This window comes from Mixophyes fleayi, chromosome 1 (assembly GCF_038048845.1).
Source record: "Mixophyes fleayi isolate aMixFle1 chromosome 1, aMixFle1.hap1, whole genome shotgun sequence".
NCBI classification, from domain to species: Eukaryota; Metazoa; Chordata; class Amphibia; order Anura; family Limnodynastidae; genus Mixophyes; species Mixophyes fleayi.
Window position 1 is genome coordinate 452,290,886 of NC_134402.1, and position 24,711 is coordinate 452,315,596.

Genomic DNA, 24,711 nt, shown 5'->3' on the forward strand with positions numbered 1-24,711 from the left:
ACTTTAGCACAAAAAAATAGAGATTTTAGAAAAAAAATAGGGAACCAAACCCAAAACACGCGAGGGCGGTTTTGCCAAAACCAAAACACAAAGTTAATCAAGATCCAAAACAAAAACCAAAACACGGGGGTCAGTGAACATCTCTAACTAAAACACATACACACTGATAGACACACACTGATACACACACTGATATACACACACACACACACACGCATTTCGCAGTCTCTGTAATAAGCGAGTGTTGCATCTGCATTTAATGAATTTTAAACTCTTCCTTGAACAGACTGAAATTCTTCATGTATAATATTGAAGATCCCTCTCTGTGATACCCTAACGTTGGCAGCATCTGTTCTCCGTCTCACCGCGCTGCCACTATTCTTCTTTATTCCTCTTTTTCTTTTTTTTTAAAAAAAGGATTTTTTTCATCTTCCCAAATTCCCACAATATGCTTAATTCATTAAAAGCCGTTCAGAGCTGAGTTTCTGTGGCAAAGAGAACGCAGGAGTGGGGATGAATAATTGAATGTTATTGACCTTCCATAACCTGGTATTATTGACCATAAATGATTTAGTTTTAAGTAAACCACCAAGGCCAAAATAAGTGACCTAGATCTGACTGCAGCGTTTTCCTGAACAGACCATTCAATTACCAACCACCTAAGCCCCAGATCGGTAATATGGTAGGTGCTGAGTCTAAGTGAGGATACGGCGTGACTATTCTGATGTTGTGACCTGTACATAGCACATAACACAACACCAGTGTATAAACAGTATAACATTTACTTACTTAACTAAAGCTATAATATACAAGTCACATGTATCTATTAGGTATATATATATATATATATATATATAAACACACACACACACACACACACACACACACACACTTGCACACACAGAGTAAGTGAAGGGGGGGCTGCCTCCAAAATTACCTGTCTCCCTGCAGCAGACCCAATTACTAGTGGTTCCTCTTATTGATTGACAAATATTACAATAAAAAAAGTATGTCCACATTGTGTGGTACAGAAAATTGCTCAGTATTTGGTACATGTGATCGCAGAAACCCACTATGTGTTGACATCTAATGATGCCTTCGGACATTGGTCCAGACTAAAGATCACCTTAATGGGCCACTTATCCCTCAAAGAGGGACTTGTGACTTTAACCCACCAGTAGAAGGTATCTTCTCACCACTAGAAGGTATCGTCTCACCACTAGAAGGTATCTTCTCACCAGTAGGGGGTATCGTCTCACCACTAGAAGGTATCTTCTCACCACTAGAAGGTATTGTCTCACCACTAGAAGGTATCGTCTCACCACTAGAAGGTATCTTCTCACCAGTAGGAGGTATCGTCTCACCACTAGAAGGTATCGTCTCACCACTAGAAGGTATCTTCTCACCTGTAGGAGGTATCTTCTCCCCAGTAGAAGGTATCGTCTCACCACTAGAAGGTATCGTTTCACCAGTAGAAGGTATCTTCTCACCAGTAGAATATATCGTCTCACCAGTAGAAGGTATCCACTGATCTGCATGAGGGGTTATGGCAGTTTTAGAGTTTAAGGAGCAAAGTCAGAGAGCTGAAGGTAATTTTAGATCTCGAGCCGGTTTTATGGTTATTCTTCGATGGTCTAGGGTGCAAACTTTATATTGGTTGAGGTTTGAGATTTGTGGTAATGTTGGGTCAATGTTAGAGTTAGTATTTATATTATAGGTTGAGCCTAGCATTTTTTTAACGCACACATTTTAACCAAACACTGTGATGTGAAGAATGATGAAATGAGAGGTCTATTTTCTTTGTTTGATTCTTCTTTCTTCAGAGTCCTGAGATATGAGCACTTAGGACCTCTCTAATTCAGGCTCCATTGCTTGGAACTGTCCTGTTTGGCTCTGGATAATTGTCCATTTGTCCTTCTACTAAGACACCCCGTTCATAGCATGCACACTGGCTGATCATGGTCAATGGTCAACCCGGTAATCCAACGTTCTCGAATGATAACTCAATTATCCTGGCCATTGTTGTTCAGGGTTGCTATTTATTGATTGCTGCCAAATTGTTCATCCAAATATGATTTTAAGAACGGCTTAAATAAGAATTTTACCCAAAACTGAAAATGCCCCCCTGCCCCCACCTTACATCTACAGTTCGACTTCTTCCCCGGTACCAGAGCCTTCTGATTCTCGCCACCTCTTGTTGGTCTTGTATTGTTGAAGTCCGTCTTTCGGCACAGCATGAAAATTGGAAACTCGCAGGGGAGAGGCACCGACAACACCAACGTTAGTTTGAGCAAGACCCAACTTGGTAGCAGTGAGGATGGCAGCTCTGCACCATTACAGGAATCTGGGGCTTCAATAAATCAAAGGGAATGCTGGGGCCCCAGGTAAATGACATTCAGTTTTATAGTATAATGGAATTTTGAGTTTTGGGTAGAGTTATCCTTTAACTTTACACACTGTAAAAAACAGGGCAAAGTCTGCGGTTCTAAACTAAATACACTTTATTAAATAAGCGTAAAGTATATATACAACTTCATGCAGCATGAATTGCCCATTCTATATGGAGCCAACGATATTAATGGTAATTTTTTGTTATTTCATATATGAGCTAATAAGAAATAGAAATTTGTTACAGTGGGAAACTGCAATTTTCTGAAAGAAGTAGTCCCTACTTTCACTTCCACAAAAAGCCTAAATTGGGGTTTCAGAGTTTAATAAAGTCTAAATGAAACTATATGTTCAGAAGTACAAGTGATAAAACGACGGCAGACTAGGAAAGAGCCGCAGACTGGGAAAGAGCCGCAGTTTGGGAAAGAGCCGCAGACTGGGAAAGAGCCGCAGAGTATGAAAGAGCCGCTGACTGGGAAAGAGCTGTAGATTGGGAAAGAGCCGCTGACTGGGAAAGAGCCGCAGACTGGGAAATAGCCGCAGTCTGGGAAAGAGTCACAGACTAAGAAAGAGACGCAGACTGGGAAGTAGCTGCAGACTGGGAAATAGCTGCAGTCTGGGAAAGAGACGCAGACTAAGAAAGATCCGCAGACTATGAAAGAGCCGCAGACTGGGAAAGAGCCACAGTCTGGGAAAGAGCTGCAGACTGGGAAATAGCTGCAGTCTGGGAAAGAGCCACAGACTAAGAAAGAGCCGCAGACTGGGAAGTAGCCGCAGATTTGGACATACCCGAAGTCTGGGAAAGAGCCGTAGACTGAAAAAGAGTCACAGTCTGGGAAAGAGCCACATATACAATAAAAGGCTTGCTAATGGGTGAGATAATCTGAAAAGTTCATTTTAAAATCGAAGCCGGTGGGGATTGTTACCTTACTCCAAATAATCTTTTGCTAATACCTTCCGCTCCCTGTCGACCATTAAAAGAAGGATTTATCAGAGTTTTGGCACCTCCAACTGCCTTGTTTCTCTGAGATGGTTTTTCTCCTATGTTTAATCAAAATCCTGCTTGTTTAAGCATCCTCTGCTATTGAATTATGAAATAATAGAACATTAACTCAATTTTGAGAGGAAATGCTGTGTTGGAGATAACTATGTGTTGTGTACCGTCTGCCTCTACAACAAGCTTACAGCGCGGGGAGCGATAAATTACAAGGAACAGAAGCACTCAAGGTATGTCGTTCCATTGTCTGAAAGCATTAGAGATATAATGCAGTGTGGCGTAATGCAATTTAATGTAATAATTCAAGAGTGCAGACAATGCCATGTTTCGAGATGAAGGGCTCATCCTTTCTCGACTAGTGGCCCTGATTATAGTACCCTGAATTACTGCTAATGGCTCACAAAAGAAACTGCAAAAAATTGCATCGGTTTGTTAATGATGGGTTCGGAGGTTGGGGGTCCCTAAAGGACATGTAACGTCGTGCATTTTCAAGAGGTCTCTGTTCATGAAGCTTTGCTGGATGTGACAAAGACAGTTCTGGGCTTTCCATGGCCCTTATGATTCAGACCTGGGTCCTTACTTTGTGCCATAGTTCATTAATATTGATCTAGAACTCATCTATGTTAGGGATATTCCTTAGGTACCATGGGCAGGAAATTGTGTCACCAGGCACCAAAATTGATTTGGAAGTTTGATGGGTCGATATCCAGGTGTGTTTCAGCTTCATAATGATATATTGTAGGATATTTTACGTCTATTCATGTTGCTTGTGTAATATGCATATATAATAAAGGTAGCCAACATAATGTCGGACAGGAAGACCCTGGGAGGGATAAGAGAAGGGTTAAGAAAGATGTCACAACTTAGATGTCTACTAATCAGCTGCAATGACAAACCCTTTGGCTCTCTGTCCTTCCTTATAAACATAATTGTGCGTACATGCGCTAAATCTTTATATATGTGCTCAATCAAACAGTATCTCTGGTAAATGGAAACTATCATACTCACTCTATGTATTTTTGCATTTGTACAAAGGAAATGTTTAAGGTAGAGTTGAGCCACATTTTCTACATTTGAGAGCAGAGAGTGAGGAGGGGGGGGGGGAGAGGGACTCAGGGGGGAGCTGGGTCCTCGGAGGGAGGGGGAGGGCAAATTTCCATTGCCGGTCCCCTGTCATTTCTAGGCGTCACAGCTGCCTGAGGCAAATTTAGGATTATTATGGAGGATTATTTAAGGAAAAAAAAACTGAACAATAGTAAAACCGTAAAAATATTTCAGGATTACATTAAACAAAATAAATAATAATTCATAGGCTACAATTTATATATAGTATCGAGTGGGTTCCCATATTTTCGGGCACCAGATTGGTCCCTGGTAATTTTAGGTCATACCTATCTTTTACTTTTTTCGTCACAACTGCGGTGTGTTCTATTGATTGAGTTAAGATTTGTTTAAACGTGGGCGGCTATGGAGATCATATAAATTTTGCAGTTGCATATCCCCCAACTTTTTAAGTAGGGGAATTGGAACAAACTCAGTCCCATTCCTGAAATCACCGCTTCAATCACAGGACAAACGTGCGCACTTCACCATGAACACGAACGAGCCATGGTCACATGTCACGGGGGAGTTAGTGAAGCCCTGCGCTTCCCCAGTCCACTTCCCTTTCTCTAAAATCACGCCTTCAATGCCGCACGCACCTAAATCAAGACAGTTGAGAGGAATGCAGTTTGCCCTTCACAGGTCGGCCATTTTGTCCCTTGGCCAAACTGCAGAGAACTGTAATATGGTGTCTTGCAAACATCTGTGCGCTGTAACAAAGAAATGCGCATAAATTTAACTAAACTGATGCATTCCCACATTTTTAGCCCGTGTACTGTACAAAATCACACTGCTCTATTATCCGTTTAACAGTTTATAAAAAGACGTCTCACCTCGGCGAGCTAATGCTTTTATCAGCAGGGAATTTCAATATATTTAAAATCGCGCTCCCTCGTTAGCAAGGAGCAACCGAGGCAGCACAACGAAATAAAGTGCAAGAAAACAAACAGTTTATTTTATCCTGACAAAATGTCATCTTTCACATCGAGACCAAGATGCACCACAGAATGGCGAAGCGTATAATAGTGTTCTCTGTCTCTCATTGCGTTATTCCGGCTCAGCGGGGCGTATCTGCAGCTATGGTCGGAAAGGTTTTCTTAAGACAACGTCCTGCTGGGTCGGAGTGAACCATGACTTGTTGACGTTAATCTATTTAAAGTAGAACAGGAACTAAAACAATGTTTCTGGATTCTATGGAGCAGGGTTTGCTTCCAAAAACTCTGTATGTTATCAAAAGTCAATTCCCTGCATTTTAAATAGTGGGGTACAGAGTCATTGGTGCAGAACTGTGAATGGACAGATCATGTTGCAATGCAAGGGGTGCAAATGCATTTAGTTTGCATGCAGGGAAAATACTGCCTTCTAAGCATGCATTCCTCTAAGCTATGCAACTAGAAATCATTATCTCCTTTTCAAATACTCTCTGTTTAGCCAACAGAAATGGCTGCCTGACACAGCCAGCCTGCTACACAAACACAGGCTCACAGCTTGTCATGTGATGGCAGATGGGGGAGACGGCGGATGTCACAGTGCCGCCAGAGCTCAGAGGGGCGTTCCAAAGCCTCTCTGCTCACCACATCATTTGCCAAGTGACTGTGGTTGCCATGGTAGTCCAGAATCATAAATCGTTATCATTAATAGTCGGCCGAAGGAAAAAAACATTTTCATATCTTGCTACAGTGATTTATGTTAAAAAAAATAAGGGATTTATTTCATTTATTTTTAAGCAGCATATTGTGCCCAGTCCATAGACATTTCCTTTGTTACCGTCCGTTGCATTTTGTCTGATTATCATGCCAACGCAGTAGGCATCATACTCTGCCTGGCTAGTGGCAGAGCTGCACAGGTGAGGCGGCCTGGACAATCAATCATCATATTTATTTTAATTGTATTGTAATGGTCCCTCAGGAGATCAGTTCAAACGAGCTTGACATTATTAAAATTTTAATGCTCAGTTTTCATAGCTGAATGAATATTTAAAGAGAGTGTCCCGCTCTTAACTTATGATGATGAAGAAATTAATGGAATGTCTTGTTTAATGTATCAGTACTTGTTGATGCAGGAGTGTATGTGTGTGTGTGAGTGTGTGTGTGTGAGGGGGGGGGGGGGGTCAGCACAAGTGTTTGGGTATAATTACCGGGAAGAGGTAGAATTGGCAACACATTAATCTTAAGAATAGGGTAGAAGAGGAGATGACTCTCAATGGAGTTTGTAAAGAGAATGTGTCTTGTGCCGTAACCGACGGGGATCAGATTATTACAGCCGCAGATAGTGCAGCAAGTTGTTTTAAAACGGCTGCCTCTGGGTGGTGTGGAATTAAATATTTACACAATTGTGAAATTAATTAGGGGCAAAGGGACAATATTAACCAGACCTCATCCTTTGTCACTGGACCTGAAAAATGGAATCTCTGTTTTGCTACTGCTCAGCAAAACTCTAGGAGATCCCGAAGTGGAGGTCAGGTGACAAGTGTGGGAGCGGGCGTGGAAACGCATAAAGGGGCGGGGTTTGACTATGCAAATCATGTCATTAAGGGATCCAGGAGGTGGGAGTCCACGAGGACCACCCAAATGCCACTCCTTGTTGAATACGGGAGTACGCAGTGTTGATTTACGTGCGTTTTTAAACAAATGCACGTTGCGCTCAGAATACCTTCCATAATGAATCAGGCCCTATAAGTCTAGAAAGATAGAGGCAGTGGTTATTTCTAAATCTGACAACAGAGAACAAAAGCTTTTACTCAACTGCACAGTAATTGTACATACAAGATCCATCTTCTGTAAAGGGATGGACATGTATAGATATATATTTGTCCATACTATTATTAGCTGTTTGCATGCCCACTTGCAATTCACATTAAGGGTTTCTGTGTTATTATATAATTCCCAAAATGTTTAAGCTTTCTAATTGGTGATATTAACACGTTATTACCATTGATCACCATTTGGAAATGGTCACACAAAGTACTGAAAACACTGAGCGGAGATCCACAAGTGCAGTCGTATTGATTGTGAGCTCTTCAGCCGAGTGTCTGACTGGCGCTGACATCTAGCTGTAAACATATTACATTCATAGAGAGGAGCAGGACTTTACAGCAGAATGGTTTGCAGCTGAACTCTTGGCCTCTCTGTATATCTCTGTCTATAGGACACATGGAGCAGAGAGTGGGATCGATACCCAGTGGATGAATCATGGTGTGTTTCATGTGATATATGGAATATACCACCCCGCAATGGGGAGAGACAGGCTCGCTAATTCTCCGGGGACAGGATGTGGGGTTGTGGGTGATTTGTAGGGGTCAGGGACTCTGTGATAATTCTATGGACTTCCCGCTGTGCTGAGAGGTGATACTTTGTTACTCTGTGATATCAGTATACCTGTAATGTAATGTAAATTATACCTGTATGACTACAACATAACCTCTGGTAATCAAATGGTGCTGGATTAGATCAGGCTTTAGCGATCGGGGGCTCTCCAGATGTTGCAGAGCTCTGGCAGGACATGCTGAGACTTGTAGTCCCATAGCATCTACAGAGCCACTGGTTACCTACCTTTGGAGTATAGAATAAATCTAAATCCCGTGGGTACAGCTGCTGCATTGAAATTAATATTTTACAGTATTTACAGTACAAGATATACCCAAAACACCTAATGTAATGTTATGACGGGGGGAGGGAGCGGCGTTTATTGTTTTCGCCTTCTTGTGAGAACCCGATTTTAATGGGTTACCCATTTTCACACACCCTACTGTCTGGATATGACACAGAACTGCTACGTTGATTCTTTTGTATTCAGTGCACAAAGCTCAGCAGATCTATGTTGTATCCGGGGGTAAAGGAAGCCTGGCTTATATATAAAGGCTTAGTAAGAAGATTCTGCATTAAGTAAAAGTCACAGGAAGGCGCAAATAAACCAATAAATTAAAGTCATCTGAAGCTGAAAGGAGCCCCTTGTAATGTCTAATATCCTTATAATGTATCTCCTGTACGGTGTATGTTGTGCTATTCGTTATAGGACCCTAATATTACAATGTGTTTCTGGGGTGTGAAAGCTGTTTGAAGGTTAGTTCGGGCAAGAAAAGTGTACTTTTATTTCTGCAACTAACTACCTCCAGCTCCCCCGACCCCCAGAGATTGTGCGTATGCCGCTCCCCTGTACCCCCAGGCTTGATCAAGCCCTGCTCTGATCAGAGTGGGGGGCTCAGATATTAAGGGAGCATGTTGTAAGCTTGAGGGTCGTTCCAGATCCAAGCCCCTCCCACATTCAACCCCCCCTCATACATCCTAACCCCCCTCACACATACAAGCCCCCCTTCACACATCTGAGCCCTCCTGACACATACAAGCCCCCCACACACATCTGAGCCTCCCTCATACATCTGAGCCCTTCTCACACATACAAGCCCCCCGCACACATCTGAGCCCCCCTCTCACATACAAGCCCCCCTCACACATCTGAGCCCCCTCACACATCTGAGCCCCCTCACACATCTGAGCCCCCCTCACACATCTGAGCCCCCTCACACATCTGAGCCCTCCTCATGCATACAAGCCCCCCACACACATCTGAGCCCCCCTCATACATCTGAGCCCTTCTCACACATACAAGCCCCCCGCACACATCTGAGCCCCCCTCACACATCTGAGCCCCCCTCACACATCTGAGCCCCCTCACACATCTGAGCCCTCCTCATGCATCTGAGCCCTCCTCACACATACAAGTCACCCACAAACATATGATCCCCCCTCATGCATCTGAGCCTCACCCTCAAACATCTGAGCCCCCCTCATACATCTGAGCCTCACCCTCAAACATCTGAGCCCCCCTCATACATCTGAGCCCCCCTCATACATCTGAGCCCCCCTCATACATCTGAGCCCCCCTCATACATCTGAGCCCTCCTCACACATCTGAGCCCCCCTCATACATCTGAGCCCCCCTCATACATCTGAGCCCCCCTCATACATCCTAACTCTCTTCCCACATCTGAGCACCCCTCATACATCTGAGCCCCCCTCATACATCTGAGCCCCCCTCATACATCCTAACTCTCTTCCCACATCTGAGCCCCCCTCTAAGCCTCCTTGCCCTGTAAGTGCTGCTAATTCTCTAATCACTCAAACGTTTAATGCAATAATTCCAGCCAACTGTTATAATGACAATTAATCCAATCTTCAGCAATTAAAGGACCACTCTTCTTTCAGTGTGTCCACCCCCCTCACAGAGCTCCAAGCAGGGGACACTAATTACTTCCTGTTCAATGTTCACCCGGTAATTAATGTATTTTATGTCAAGTTGATTGTTATTATGAGAGCTAGACCCTGTAAAGAATAGAACTTGTCAAGTCCATGGATTAAATTATGCATTAATTAATGCTACCTGTAGTTATGGCGCCCATGTATCCCAAGTTTCCAAGGACAGTCCCCGTTTTTATTAACACCTATTTTCCCATCAATTAAACTCATAATGAATCAACATTAGCAGGATGTGTTGGAATGGGCTCCTATGAATGTAGAACCTTATTTGGGCTGAGCAGTCTGCAGGTCATACAGCAGGCCCAGTTTTATCTTTAATACTTTTATGGTGTGTTTGACATAGTCCCTCGTGCTCCCTAGTCTTCTGGGGGAAACCTTTGTTTCTTAAATTGTTGTTGAGCTGCAGTATGCTCAGCCAATCAGAGCCAGAGATTCCACAAGTCTCCCTTATAATCTACCTGTTGCCTAACAAAAAAAAGTGTAATTATAAGATAGCAAATTACTGAGCTACTTGTACACAATGGTTCCTTTGAAAGGGGAAAACATTTATGCTCTCATTGACTGTGTAGAAAACTTCAGATGGAGCCACAGTTATCCCCAACATGATCAGATTTTCGTAAACAATCATATTTTATTTAATACCTAGGAATGATAATTTAGCACATGGTTGCAGAGATAATAATGGGGGTTCACCTGAGGATACAAACAGGACCTTTGCTGGTATTTTCTGCATCCCCCTATCCGAATTTGTCACAACATGTCGTGTACTCCCCCATACTCCATTACCCGCACTGTTATTTGGCGATACCTCCGGCTTACGCTTACCGTGTTACACAGGCCCTGGATGCAAATTTCGGATGACTTATGACCGAAATCTAGAACTCGCACCCATCCAGCAGCCTCTCTCCCATCTCCATCATAACTTAGTAACAAAACAGAACACCTTCCTAAAAAGCGATAAGCAATCTCACAACAATTCCATCCGCCAGTTTTCAAATCCCCTCATAGTGCGGATTTCTATGAATTAACAAAAGTTACTGTCAGAAACTTTCAGAATGTCCCGATCTCCTCTCCATTCCTGCGGTTCCAGCGTCCGCGTCTCTCCCCAATATTCCAGGGGGCTTCACTCTGTGTAAAACTCGCACCTAGGTGTCTTCCGCTCAGCGGTGCTATTTGCTATCTGTGCTGAGGGAAATGGCAAAATTACTACAATATCTGGAAGTCTCCCAAATGTTCTGCTTTATCTCTATCATACACCTTCCTAACCATTTATCTAGCTGCTAATGGTTGACATATCTTATCACTCAGCGTGTTCATCTTCCTAAATGCAACACCCCATTTCCTCTCATCCTGGAACATTGACTCTAATCTTACAGCTAGGTGATTATATTCATGTATACACCCCCTCCCCTAAGCACTCTTTCTTCACCTGTCCTATTAGACTGTAAGCTCTTTGTTGCAAAATCTTCTTTAACTTTTGCTCTCTCTGTTTCATGAACGATGCTACATAAATAGCAAATATTCTTGTTTCTCCAATAGTGTTTTGTGTCCTGGGTAGCAGAGATACCAGTATTAGAACTAGTTTTATAAAGTTTGCAGAATGTTTTGGAAATTGTCTCCCCCGCTAATGTGTCTTATCTGTGTTGTGTCTTTCCAGATGAACCGACCAATCCAAGTGAAGCCAGCGGACAGCGAGAGCAGAGGAGGTAGTAGTCTGCATTGCTCAGAACATTACCGCTAAGTATATTGTGATTGTCTTGTGGATTTTGTCATGCAGCGCGCTGATCAATTAGTAACATAATCACTGCCAGAGAAATTCCCTCTGCACTATGGGCTTCTTACAATTAAATCCCTTTTCTTTTTCTCACTTGGTGCTTTTTTTTTTTTCTCACATTCAATTATTATTAGATTTCGAAAGGCAGGAGGTGCCAGGTATTACCAAGGAAACCAATAACTGCCTTGTTAAGCAGCAAAGTGGCTTTCAGAAAGTTGAAAATGAATCCAAACTTTTCCTCCGCTGCAAATTTCCCACAGCCAATTCTCACAGGTTTTCACGTAACGCTTTTTGCGCATTGCTAGAGTTGACTTGGAAAACACCATATTGTTATAGTAAAGGGTTGTTTGCTCCACCTTCCAACAACTTTAACTTATTGATTTAGTGAATACATTGCATTATCTATCTGTTCTCCTTCTGTGTGGTTACTTTGGGATATAACACAACTCTGCTGTCCTCTCAGTACTATATTATTCACAGAGTCACTTTGTGCTGTATCCCAGGAAAACCAAATTAAACAACTGTCTTATAATGTAAATACATAGAGGCCATGGTCAAAGTGGGAGTTTAGGAGTGGCATTATGGAAGATATAACTGAGTGGCCAGGGGCCAAAACGCAGAGAGACATTAAGTTGTAGCACTTATTATATCTTTGTATTTTACTAAATAGTGGTAAAAAGCATTTAAAATTAGGGCTTTGTGTCCCCCACCCAGGGGCAGGCTGGGCTGGGGGCAGGAGGCATCTGCTCCACGGGCCGGTGCCATATTGGGCTACCATGAGGTGGGTCACTGGACCACCTGCATTTTTTTTCCCTTTAAAAATGTTCCTTATAGGCTGCTGAGTTGAGTCTTGCCCCTAGGTTAAAATTTGCCAGCCCTTCCCTGTCCCCACGACACACCCACATGGGACTCATTGGACACATGGACAGACACACAAATACCTGCCAACATTTGGGATTACAGCATCGGGACAGGGGTATGGCCACGGCACGTTGGGGTGGGGGTGAAGGGGGGTGAATGGGTTGTGGTCACACTTTTGAAGTTCTAGGCTCCCCTCTGAACACCTGAATTGCACAGCAGCATTGAACATACAAAACCTCCCACATTACACACATTGGACACACAGATACCTCCCAACTGTCCTGATTTTGGCGGGACAGTCCAGAATTACAGACCTACAAAGAGGCGGGGCCATTGCAGAAATGGGCGACTTTCACCTAAAAGTGGGCATTTAGGGGGATATAGGTGGGGTTTAGGCAAATTGGGGGGGGGGGCAGGGTTTATTGTGTCCCGATTCTCAATGTTCTCAGTGTACACACCCGTTGGACACACAGACAGATACCCACATGGGACGAACACACACACAAACAGACACACACACACAGACTGGGAACTTACCTCTCATCTGTCCCGACTAACTAAGTTATACAAACGGCAGCCATTTTTCTGTAGACCAATACAAGCTGATGTCTATGTAAATAGCTCAGCCGCTGTGTTTCTACATTGGAGACAGGTTTGATTGTGACAGTTGATCACCAAGTGGTGACTGAGCAGTGCCGCCATAACATACATTTACATACCTGCCAACTGTCCTGATTCGTTGGTCACAAAAGGGGTGGGGCTTAACAAAAACTGGGAGGAGTTTTGCCTAAAATTTACCATTTTTGGGCGGGGTTTGGTCAGAACGGAGGCATTTTGTCCCGATTTCGTGATTCTAAATGTTGGGAGATATGTACATATAGCAGCCCACTTTGACCACTGCATAGAGGGGAAACTAGATGCTGTGGGGAAAGAAAGCAATGTGTTTAGTAAAAGGGCAGGAATGTATTTAAAAGTCAATAAATTAATGCTAACAACTTTTAAGAAACAAGCATGAGTTAGAACTGCTATTCACTAAACACAGCACAGCAGCTAAGGATCTTGTCTCTTACAGTTTTGGTGCCGTTATTTTTGTGTACATTGAATAATGATTTATTAACAGCGTTAAACCTGCCTTCATTGACAGAGGGAACAATTCTATACATCATGTAAGGAGCTTTAACAATTGTGGGAAGGTCTTTGGCAAAAAAAAAGGGGTCATTGGTTATTTGAATGTGTGAAAATGATGAATAGCTTGGGCTCGATGTTTATTATGAGTTCCTAATGTTATCTCCAGGTTATATCTGGTTGCAGTAGTAAAGTCATTCTGATTATACTGTAGTAACATTGCACCGTGTATACTGTGATCCTCTATGTACTATTTATCGGTCTGTTATCAGAAGATGCGAGGTGTCAGCTCTTGGAACAAGCCTTATAAGGGTTATCTACATCCAAATGACTATAAGTTTGGCTTGTACAAGACCTCTGCGACTCTGACTGAATACATTATATTGTAGGTTCCTTTTCTGCTTTTCAGCCACGTGTTTATACCATCAGGGAGAATTATATACATTTTCCTGGGATATGGCACAGTCAGTGCTGTGCTCTCTGCACTCATATAAATATTTTAAGGTTACAACCACAGAATAGTTTCATGTGACCCCATACCTCCCCACTTTCCCGGAAGGCTCCGCGGATTCTGGGTACCTCGCCCGGACTCCAGCCCTCGAGCAACGTAGGCGGAGGCCTCAATGACATCATTCAACGCAAATCAAGGTATTTTGGCCCTGTCCCCACTTCGTAATGACAGTCGGAATCCTCAGGGGTTGGGCCAAATGCTGCTATTTGCTGTACCACTCCCTCCTCCGCACTAGCCACTTCACCTCCCCTGCAGGACCTCAGAACATTGTTGTGACACAATATAACATTATAAACATAATTTATTCTACCGGAATATCTCAAAACAAAAGTCCCATAACCTCTAATAGAATACATATATTCTATGTATATATGAATGAAATTGTGTGCAGTGTAAGGTAAGGTAGACAGGTGAGGCAGAGGAAGAGCGTAGAGAGTCTCGCCGACGCATTAAGAATAAAGCGAAAGAGGGTGAAATGGGAGAGTGTGAGGCCGGTGAGGAGAAGGTCGCAGCAATCAAGTCGGGAAATCATGAGAACGTGGATGATAGTTTGGGCGGCATCCTGAGAGAGGAAGGGCCGGATGCAGGCAATATTCCAAAGTTGGAAGCGACAGGATTGGGCAAGAGTGTGAATGTGGGGGGCAAAAGAGAGGGAGAAGTCAAGGGTGACACCCAGGCGGCGGAGTTGGGGAACAGCAGACATGGTGGTGTTGTTAATGGTGATGGATAGATCACAGTGTGGTGAGAATTTAGAAGGAGGGAAAACGATGAGTTCAGTTTTAGCAATGTTGTTTTTGAGAAAGCGTGAAGACATCCAGGAGGAGGTGGCAGAAAGGCAGCCTGAGACACGAGAGAGTAGGGGGGTAATCAAGAGAAGAGATGTAGAGTTGAATATCATCGGCGTAGAGGTGATACTGAAGGAAGAGATGAGATCGCCCAGGGAGGTAATGAATAGTGAGAAGAAAAGAGGGCCGAGAACGGAGCTCTCCCAGTAGGGAGGGCGGAGGAGGGAGAGGTAGAGTCAGGAGTGGAGACAGAGAAGGAGCGGTTGACAAGGTAAGAGGTGAACCATGTGAGGACAGTGCCAGAGAGTTTGAGAGAACAAAGGGTCTGAGGAAGGAGGGGGTGCCCCACGGCGTCAAAGGCCGCAGAGAGATCTAAGACAATGAGCAGGGAAGAATCGCCCCTGAATTTGGCCGAGAGGAGTTCATTAGTAACTTTGGCCAGAGCAGTTTCAATATAAGCATTAATGACAAAATAGTTAAAAGCAAAAATGCAATTTTTATACTTTTTATTTTTCACTAAATAAATTTATTATGATGATCTTAATGTTTACTGAACATAAAATACAGATTGCAGACACATGTTATAGCGTGTATACCAGACTGTCATCACTACTGATCAGGACTCAGACTAGCCCTGTAGCTGGAGCAAGAGATACGGCAGAAGAACAAGTAACTTTGAGATGCCCAGAGTTTGATTTGGACATGGCTGTCTGAGCTCCAGCTTGGCACGCCATGACTGTATATTGAACGCCCCATCCTCTCTGTTCCCTGCCAGACATCGTAGGCTGTAGTGAATGTCCTTTGCGTACATAGATGCGTACATAGATGCATTGAAAGTGTTGCATTTAGTTGCGTACAGCCCAGTTCTGGCCAGCACAGAGGGATTTTTCCTATCGGCATTTATACACGCCTTGTTGTATCAGGCCCGCGGCGAAGAATGCCGTTACAATTACCAGCTCGTGTGATAGTTAGCCATAACTTCCCTTATCTCTAATAAGTCGCTATTGTTATCCTGAAAGAATTTCAGCTTAAACCATCTCACGGTAATTACACCTTGGGACGCAGTAAGTATATGGTTTCAGAAATAACCACATGAGATATTCTGAGAAAACACTTTGCGGTAACCTTCACGTATTTCTTACAGATACGGTAGATACCTGCATGCGGCTTTTACTGAATGTTGTTTTCTCGGTCTCTTCCATTAACATAACAGTTCCTGAAATTCTGCCCTGTATAATTTGCAGTGATTGGTTTTCTTACTGCCCATTTCTATCATTTGCAGTGTGAGACCTGATCATTACGTTCAAAATGTTATAAATGGATCAGTATGTTTAGATAATCTTATTTTTGCTGTTTATTACATGCAAGCTTGGATTCAACTTTTGTGCATCAAATATTTGTCTTTCTGACCAAAGCAGTATTCAGACAATCAAGTGAAAGTAACATAAATGTGGTGTTGGGGGATAATCAGCCTGGATCGTTAAAGAATGAAGTTGCTGTGAAATTTGGTGCGATTTGAATTTTGGCGATTTGCCGCGGTGCAAAGTTACAGTAACACGATCTTCAACCTTTTTTTTTTACCTCCTGTATTTGTAAATACCTTTATGGCAGAATATATAGCCTGTGCCTAGGGGTAGATTTATCAAACTATCTAAAAAGAACAATTGTAGTTGTTACCCATAGCAACCAATCAGATTCTTGCCATCGTTTATCTAAGTACAGTCTAGAAAATGATAGCTGAAATCTGATTGGTTGCTATGGGCAACAACTACAATTATCTACCCCTAGAGCTTGGACAACAATGGTGCATTCATTCTGTTATGTGGCGTATTTGGGGTAAAATTGTGGAATTATAAGACCAAATTCCACCAACCAAACTTGCAACATTTCATGGCCGAATGCAGAACGAGATTAATATTTTGTGGAACAGTTTTAAACATTCGGCTCATCACATTCTGTCACTGCAGGCCGCCATGTCCGCATGGTTTAAGGCTTGATAAATACGCCCCTCTGTGTGAAAGCGACATACAAACATATAAACCGAACCAGCACATCCGTGGTACATGGACTGCAGCTCAGGTACTGTATTTTCTTACATCTACAGAGAAAATATCACACTTGCCAACTTTTCCTCATTGGCTTCAGGGAGATCCCAGGGGAGGTGGGGGTGTGGGGGTGGGGCTTGACGAATTACATAATTTTTAGCCATGCCCCTAAACGATTGTCACTATTTTGACCAATTACAGCAGGGGGCGGGGCCAAGATGACGCGATATTTGCATCATTAAGGCCCGCCAACCGCCACTTATCTATTGTGGGGCCGAGTACCGGGAGGTTGCCCTGCTCTCCTGGGAGGTCTCCCAGAAATGCGGGAGTCTCTAGGACATTCCGGGAGAGTAGGCAACTATGCGTTAAAGAAAAGCAGCTAATGCATCTCTAGAGACTGAAGTGTCTTTTACATGTCTGTCTCCATTACTGAAGTCATGTTGTCTTACCTGTCAGTCTTTGATTAAATCTTGGTCTCCATGAAAGTGGCCACCTCCATAGGCATCAATACATGGACATAGGACACAATTTCTGAGCTGTGTCATCATGCCACAGATGGCGAAGCCAACCACATCTTGTACTGGCTCAGCATCAGGGAGAATGCCAGACTCTTCAGGGAGTGAGGGAGATCACCCCTATTTCAGGGAGTCTCCCTGACACTCAGGGAGAGTTGACAAGTATGAACACTACTGATGCTCTGCCTTTGTAAATTATACTTGGGAACTGAGTCCATTCACAGGGAGATGTTTATAAAAAAAAACTGCGGCGTAGGTACAGGGTAGTGTTATCCACAGCAACCAATCAGATATTTGCTTTTCTTCCCCTAAACTACCCCAGAGAAACAAGATAGAGTCAGGTTGGTTGCTAGGGGCTACAGGACCTTTTTCCTGTGCACCGGTAAAATGTCCCCACAGTGAGCAGTGAATAATATCAGCAGGTGCTTTCTGCTCGCAGTCAGGGATTGTACTCTGCCTCCCCAGCTCACCTCTAGTCTCCACATAACACAGTGGATGTGACCTAACATTACATCACGAATTCTGCCGGGTAAAAGTAATAATAATACAAGCTGTACAGATAATGTCATCCTGTGTTCAGAAGAAATGTTTTTCTCACCACGTTATCTCTCATCTCGGAATATTCCCAGCAACGGTGACACAGAAAGGGTTTTAAAAAAAAAATCTATGATCCGTTTGCGGAATATCCCCAACGTCTGTGACACAGAAAGGGTTAAATCAAGCTCTGGGGCTAGATGTACTAAGCTGCGGGTTTGGAAAAGTGGAGATGTTGCTTATAGCAACCAATCAGATTCTAGCTGTCATTTATTTAGTGTATTCTACAAAATGACAGCTAGAATCTGATTGGTTGCTATAGGCAACATCTCCACTTTTCCAAACCCGCAGTTTAGTAAATATACCCCCCTGGTCTCCTTTGCAGACTATTCCCAGAGCTTGTGATCCAGAAAAGGGTTAAAGCAGTACATCCTCTGATCACTTCGCAGAATATTCCGACTGTCTGTGACAGAAAGGGTTAAATCAAACACCGATCTCTCTGCAGAAAATTCCCAGCCTCTGTGACAGGAAGGGTTAAACTAACCACTGCTCTTTGCAAAACATTCCCAGCATCTGTGACATGGAAATGGTTAAACAATCTTTGACCTCTATGCAGAATGTTCCCAGCATCTGTGACACAGAAAGGGTTAAATTAATCTCTGATCTCATCGCAGAATATCCCTGGTGTGTTTGGCACAGAAAGGATTAACGCAATCTCCGATCAGAGCAGAAAGGGTTACAGCCGGCTCTCATCGCTTTGCTGAGTCTTCCCAGTGTCTTTGATGCATGAAGGGTTAAATCTGCCCCTGTAATGGGCACTCTGCACCGCATTGCTGGGCACCAGTGGCAGAATAGACCATTGATTGCACTAAGCTGGTTACATAATGGGAGATCTGGAAATGAAATGAGATCTGTTTGTAGAACAAATGAAAAGCGTCGTCAGTACATGAAACACTGGGCGAGATAATGTAGGTGCCTCAATCTGCTTCCCTCATACATTCTCCGGGGACAAAGTTCCCGCATTTCGTGGAAAAGGGATGTACATTCAGCGATATTTTCCTACATCAATTTCTCTTATACATCACCCTGCGCTGATACTTTGCCCCTAAACTAGATTATTCAGCTGTTTTTCGCTTCCTCACCGTACCAGGCAATGGCCAAATATCTCCCTATTAATTGCATATTCAATACTTAAACAGCAGAAATGATGCTGACTTGCAGTATCACTGTACCAGAAAGGAAGAGGCCAGTGCATTACCATACACAGTAATAAGGTACAGAGGGGATCTGGAGCTGCACATTGTTCTGTGAGGAGATGAGGTAACAATGTGCTGCAGGGTGACCTTAAAGGGGTTTGTCCAATTCCAGAAAACGTCACTGTTTTTATATACCCTAGATACATTGAGGTTCTATGTCATACTTGCCCACTCTCCCAGAATGTCCGGGAGCCTCCCGAATTCCGGGTAGGTCTCCCCGACTCCCGGGAGAGCTGGCAATTCTCCCGCATCTGCTCACTTCCTAGTGAAGTGAGCAGATGTTGAGCCTCCATGATGCGATTCTCCAGGAATCACAACATTTTGGCCGCCCCCCGTGGTAAAATTACGCGTTTGGGTCATTATGTCCCTGGGGAAGGTCCAAAAAAAAACACGATTCACTGAGCCCCGCCCATCACGCCCACCTATCCGCCGAGACTCCCGGGGGCCAACCTGGAAAGTTTGGCAGCTATGTTCTATGTACTAAAGCTAATATGGAGGAAAGAGCATTTTTAGTCAGTGATGAATATTCTGAGCTCAGTTCATTTGCTGTTTTGGGGGGTGAAGCTATCACTCCGGTTACACGATACTCACCTACTTTTTGGACTAGTCCGGAGCTGATGACCAGCTACAGGGGCATTTTGCATCATTGCGAATCCCACTTCTCAGCAGCGCAGTTCGTACCATCCTGTAGCGAAAGGGGAGAGGCGATGATGTCATGATTTGCATTGAATTGCACCATAAAAGCCCCGCCCACTTCAAAAGTTAGTGGAGTGAGATTCGGGAGGGTGACCTACCCTGCCGGGAGTGTGGGAGGACATCTCGAAACTCTGGAGCCTCCCGGACATACCAGGCGAGTGGGCGAGTAATGGGATACCCACCCTAAAAGCCAGCCCGTGCTTAGGGAAGAGCTGGTTACCCAAAGTGCCATTTTAGGATGTCCCCAAATCTGAAAGCCGCAAGTTCAGTAAGCTATTCACAATAATAGGGGGGTAGATTTATCAAACCTTCTAAAAGGAACAGTGGAGGTGTTGCCCATACCAACCAATCAGATTCTAGCTATCATTTATCTAGTACATTCCAAATAAACGATAGCTAGATTCTGATTGGATGCTATGGACAACATCTCCACTTTTCCTTTATAGAAGGTTTAGTACCCCCGAGGACTATAAATTTGGTTTATTTTAATCCATTCTCCCTACGTGTTGCGGTGATCTATCGTCCCCCTGGAGCACACCAACAATTTATTGAGGATTTCTCTGCATGGCTCCCTCACTTCTTATCTTCAGACATCCCCACCATCATCATGGGTGACTTCAACATCCCCATTGATAACCCACCTTCCAAAGCTGCTTCCAAACTACTCTCTCTAACATCCTCACTTGACCTCTCCCAGTGGATTGAATCATCTACTCATAAGGATGGCCACTGCCTTGATCTTGTTTTCTCTAGACTATGCTCAGTTTCTAACTTTATTAATACACCCTTCCCCCTCTCGGATCATCACCTTATCAGCTACACTCTCACCCCCACTGCTCTAACCTCTCTACTGTCTAACTCAACCAAGCCTCCTCATACTCGTAGAAATCTGAATTCTATTAATCTTCAACAGTTTTCCACCTCTCTCCAACACCTTCTCTCCCCTATCTCTACATTCTCATCCCCTGAGATGGCAGTACCTCATTTTCACCTAACCTTAGCAACGGCCCTTGATCAAGTGTCTCCAGCGACACTTCATACTACACGTCGACTTCGATGTCAACCGTGGCACACCAAAGCAACACGAAATCTTCAAAAACTGTCCCGTAAAGCAGAACGTCACTGGCGTAAATCTCGAAGCTCTAATGACTTCTTCACATATACTTCTGTCTACCACTCCTATCGAAATGCTCTGGACACTGCAAAACAAACATACTTTCAATCTCTTATCTATGCTCAGGCTTCTAACCCCAAACGCCTTTTCAATACATTTAATCATCTTCTCAATCCTCCCACCCCGAACCCTCCATCTACTATCAGTGCTCAGGATCTTGCTACCTACTTCAAGGACAAGATTGATAAGATCAGACTAGAAATGGTATCCTCTTCCTCAACAAGCCATCAGCTCATTTCCTTCCCACTACCCTCTGACACCCTCTCTTCATTTGACCCCACAAATGAAGAGGAAATTTCTACGCTCTTCTTATCTTCCTACTCTACCTCCTGTCCTCTTGATCCTATTCCCTCGCAAATTGGTAGATCCCTGTCTTCTGTGCTCATTTCACCTCTAACTCAAATCTGTAATCTCTCACTCTCTACTGGCATCTTTCCATCACTATACAAGCATGCAGTGATTACTCCTATTCTAAAAAAACAAAACTCCGACCCAAACTCTCTCTCAAATTACCGTCCCATCTCTCAGCTCCCTTGCCCCGCCAAGCTTCTAGAGAGACTTGCCTACACTCGCCTCACACGCTTTCTTTCCGCAAACAACCTGTTGGATCCTCTTCAGTCAGGCTTTCGTTCTCAACACTCCACAGAGACTGCGCTGACCAAGGTTGTTAATGATCTGATCACTGCTAAGACTGAACGCCATTACTCTCTCCTAATTCTCCTTGATCTCTCGGCTGCATTTGACACAGTTGACCACTCTCTTCTCATACAAACGCTGCAATCCCTAGGTCTTCAAGACACAGTTCTATCCTGGTTCTCATCTTACCTCTCTAATCGCTCTTTCACTGTTAATTTCTCTGGAGCCACATTTGCTCCGCTTCCCCTATCAGTTGGAGTACCACAAGGCTCGGTGCTAGGTCCTCTGCTGTTCTCTATCTATACCGCTTCTCTTGGAAATCTAATAAGTTCCTTTGGCTTTCAGTATCATCTCTATGCGGATGATACCCAAATCTATCTATCCTCTCCTGATATCTCGACATCTGTGTTGTCCCGTGTAACTGACTGTCTTTCTGCCATTTCATCTTGGATGTCCTCTCGTCAACTCAAACTTAATCTTTCTAAAACAGAGTTAATAATATTCCCACCCGCCAACAAGAGCATACCTGACATTTCTATCTCTGTTGATAACATGACCATAAATCCCACCCCACAAGCTCGCTGCCTAGGTGTAATCCTTGATTCACGCCTATCCTTTGTTCCCCACATTGACTCTATATCTAAATCATGTTACATACATCTAAAGAACATTTCCAGAATCCGCACATATCTCACACAAGACACTGCTAAAACCTTAATTCATGCACTAATCATCTCCCGCATTGACTATTGCAATTCCCTCCTTACTGGTCTTCCCAAAAACAGACTCAAACCCCTAAAATCTATTTTGCATGCTTCGGCAAGACTGATTTTTCTTGCAAATAGCTATTCCTCTGTTGAATCACTCTGTATGTCTCTACACTGGCTGCCTGTCTTCTACCGAATCCAATATAAAATACTTTTACTAACCTACAAGGCCATCAACAAGGCTGCACCAACATACATCTCCTCTCTTGTCTCAAAATATCTCCCAACTCGGCAACTCCGTTCTGCAAAAGATCTGCGTCTCTCATCCACCCTCATTACATCCTCCCATTCCCGGTTACAGGACTTTTTTCGGGCTGCACCCACTCTATGGAACTCTCACCCTCGCACAATAAGACTCTCCTCTGTTCTACAAACTTTCAAGCGTTCTCTGAAAACCTACCTATTCAGACAAGCGTATAATATTCCTCAACCACCATCTTAACCTCACTACCTTTAGCCTGTTACACAATTTCACACAAGACAACTACCCCCGGACCAACATTATTGTGTGACAGGATCATTTAGCTTATGAGTCACCCTACCTTTGCAGTCTGGCTGGGCCAAGATGCAAAATGTATACTTAACCTCATGTGTCAATCTCCCATTGTCCCATAGATTGTAAGCTTGCGAGCAGGGCCTTCTCACCTCTTTGTCTGTTTTACCCAGTTTGTTTATTAGTTTATTACGTTTGTCCCCAATTGTAAAGCGCTACGGAATATGTTGGCGCTATATAAATAACTGATGATGATGATGATGATGATGGTTAAGTAATAAAATGACTCTTTGGAGGGGGATGGGGGGGGGGGGGGGTACACAGACCTAGGGTGGTCTCCACCAAAGAAGAGGGGGTTATCAAATGCCTGATGTCTCCTGTAATGCAGCACTGGTCCTTACTAATCCTTCAACTCCAATGTACCGTGAGTCCACTGAGCAGGAATACCTGTAAGTTCAGCCTGAACAATGGGAGACAGAGGTAACACAGATGAGGGGATTCACAAGCTGTGGAGTAAACAGTCCCCTGATCTCTCTTATTACAGATAATAGTGAGGGAGACCAAGTGCATTGTGCTGTCACTTTATACGGCCATCTGCATAGGTGTTTACAGTGACCATTATCTCAGTCACACTCCCAAAGTGCTTACTTAACATGGACTGTGATAATGTCTCATGAGCTCCCTGCTCTGGGTAAACAACCAATATAGAGGAGTCGATTGATTTCAGCTGCAATGTACAGTAAGCAGAAAATCACAACTAAATGTGCTGACATTGCATTTATTTCTGTAATGATACATAAGCTTTAAATGAGAATCCCACCCTAATTATTTAACCCATGGTGGAGCAGACCAGTGTGTAATACAGAGGGAGAGCTGGGAAACAGGGGAGGCGAGCAGTGTCACACGGTTAATGAATAACATAAATGCCTCATTTTGCTCTCGGCTCTGGCGTTGGTTATTTCCCACCTTAATGTGTGTGCAGCATTAGCGGGAAGGATAAAACCATCATTTACAGGCGGCAGTTTATATCCAAGGTGCTCGCATTGAAAATGAGCCAGCTGGAGATTATAGGGAGACTTATAATAAGACTGTCATGTGATTTAGCCCAATGCGCAGCGACGGAGGCTGCGTCTTACTGCATAATATTGAGTTATAAGCTTACAAAGGTCGGAAAAAGCTAATGTGCGCAATGTTCAAGCTTAAAGGGGTACTCCGCCTTCAGGAAAGTTTTGGGAGTGTATTTACTAAACTGTGGGTTTGTAAAAGTGGAGATGTTGCCTATAGCAACCAATCAGATTCTAGTTATCATTTATTTAGGACATTCTATAAAATAACAGCTAGAATCTGATTGGTTGCTATAGGCAACATCTTCACTTTTTCAAACCCGCAGTTTAGTAAATATACCCTTTAGTGACTAATGTAAAGGGCTCCCATGTGTCCAGATATTTTTAATACAGTCCCATTTTTTTCACCCATAATTAAAACTCTTGACAAACCCAATTATTGGGATAAGTTGGAAAAGGTTCCTATAACTGTTTTACCTTCTCCATGACCTAAGAGGAAGTACGGGGTTGATTTCATGGCTTTGGCCAATGTCAGGTCACACTGGTATCTTGGTTTTCATTTAATAATAATGGGAGACCAAGGCAATCAAGCTGTAAATGGGAGCACCAACGTCCAGGTGACCTTTGACCAGTCACATGGCCGTGCTCTGGCTATAATCGCTCCTACATGGCCTCTCCTGGTTGCTGGTGGAAACTATATTTGTATATACTGTATAAACAAAGGGTTACAATAG

At 43.5% G+C, this 24,711-nt stretch overlaps 2 protein-coding genes across 2 annotated transcripts in view; both read left to right on the forward strand.

Annotated features, from left to right (window-relative positions):
- The window catches only part of TPGS2 (tubulin polyglutamylase complex subunit 2), a 1,173,328-nt gene that overhangs the window by 613,947 nt on the left and 534,670 nt on the right, over positions 1-24,711 (forward strand). The gene's annotated exons all lie outside the window — the stretch shown is intronic.
- The window catches only part of CELF4 (CUGBP Elav-like family member 4), an 814,373-nt gene that overhangs the window by 508,867 nt on the left and 280,795 nt on the right, over positions 1-24,711 (forward strand). Inside the window, 1 exon segment of the mRNA XM_075186292.1 lies at positions 11,399-11,447. Within this exon segment, the coding sequence (XP_075042393.1) occupies positions 11,399-11,447 (49 nt within the window).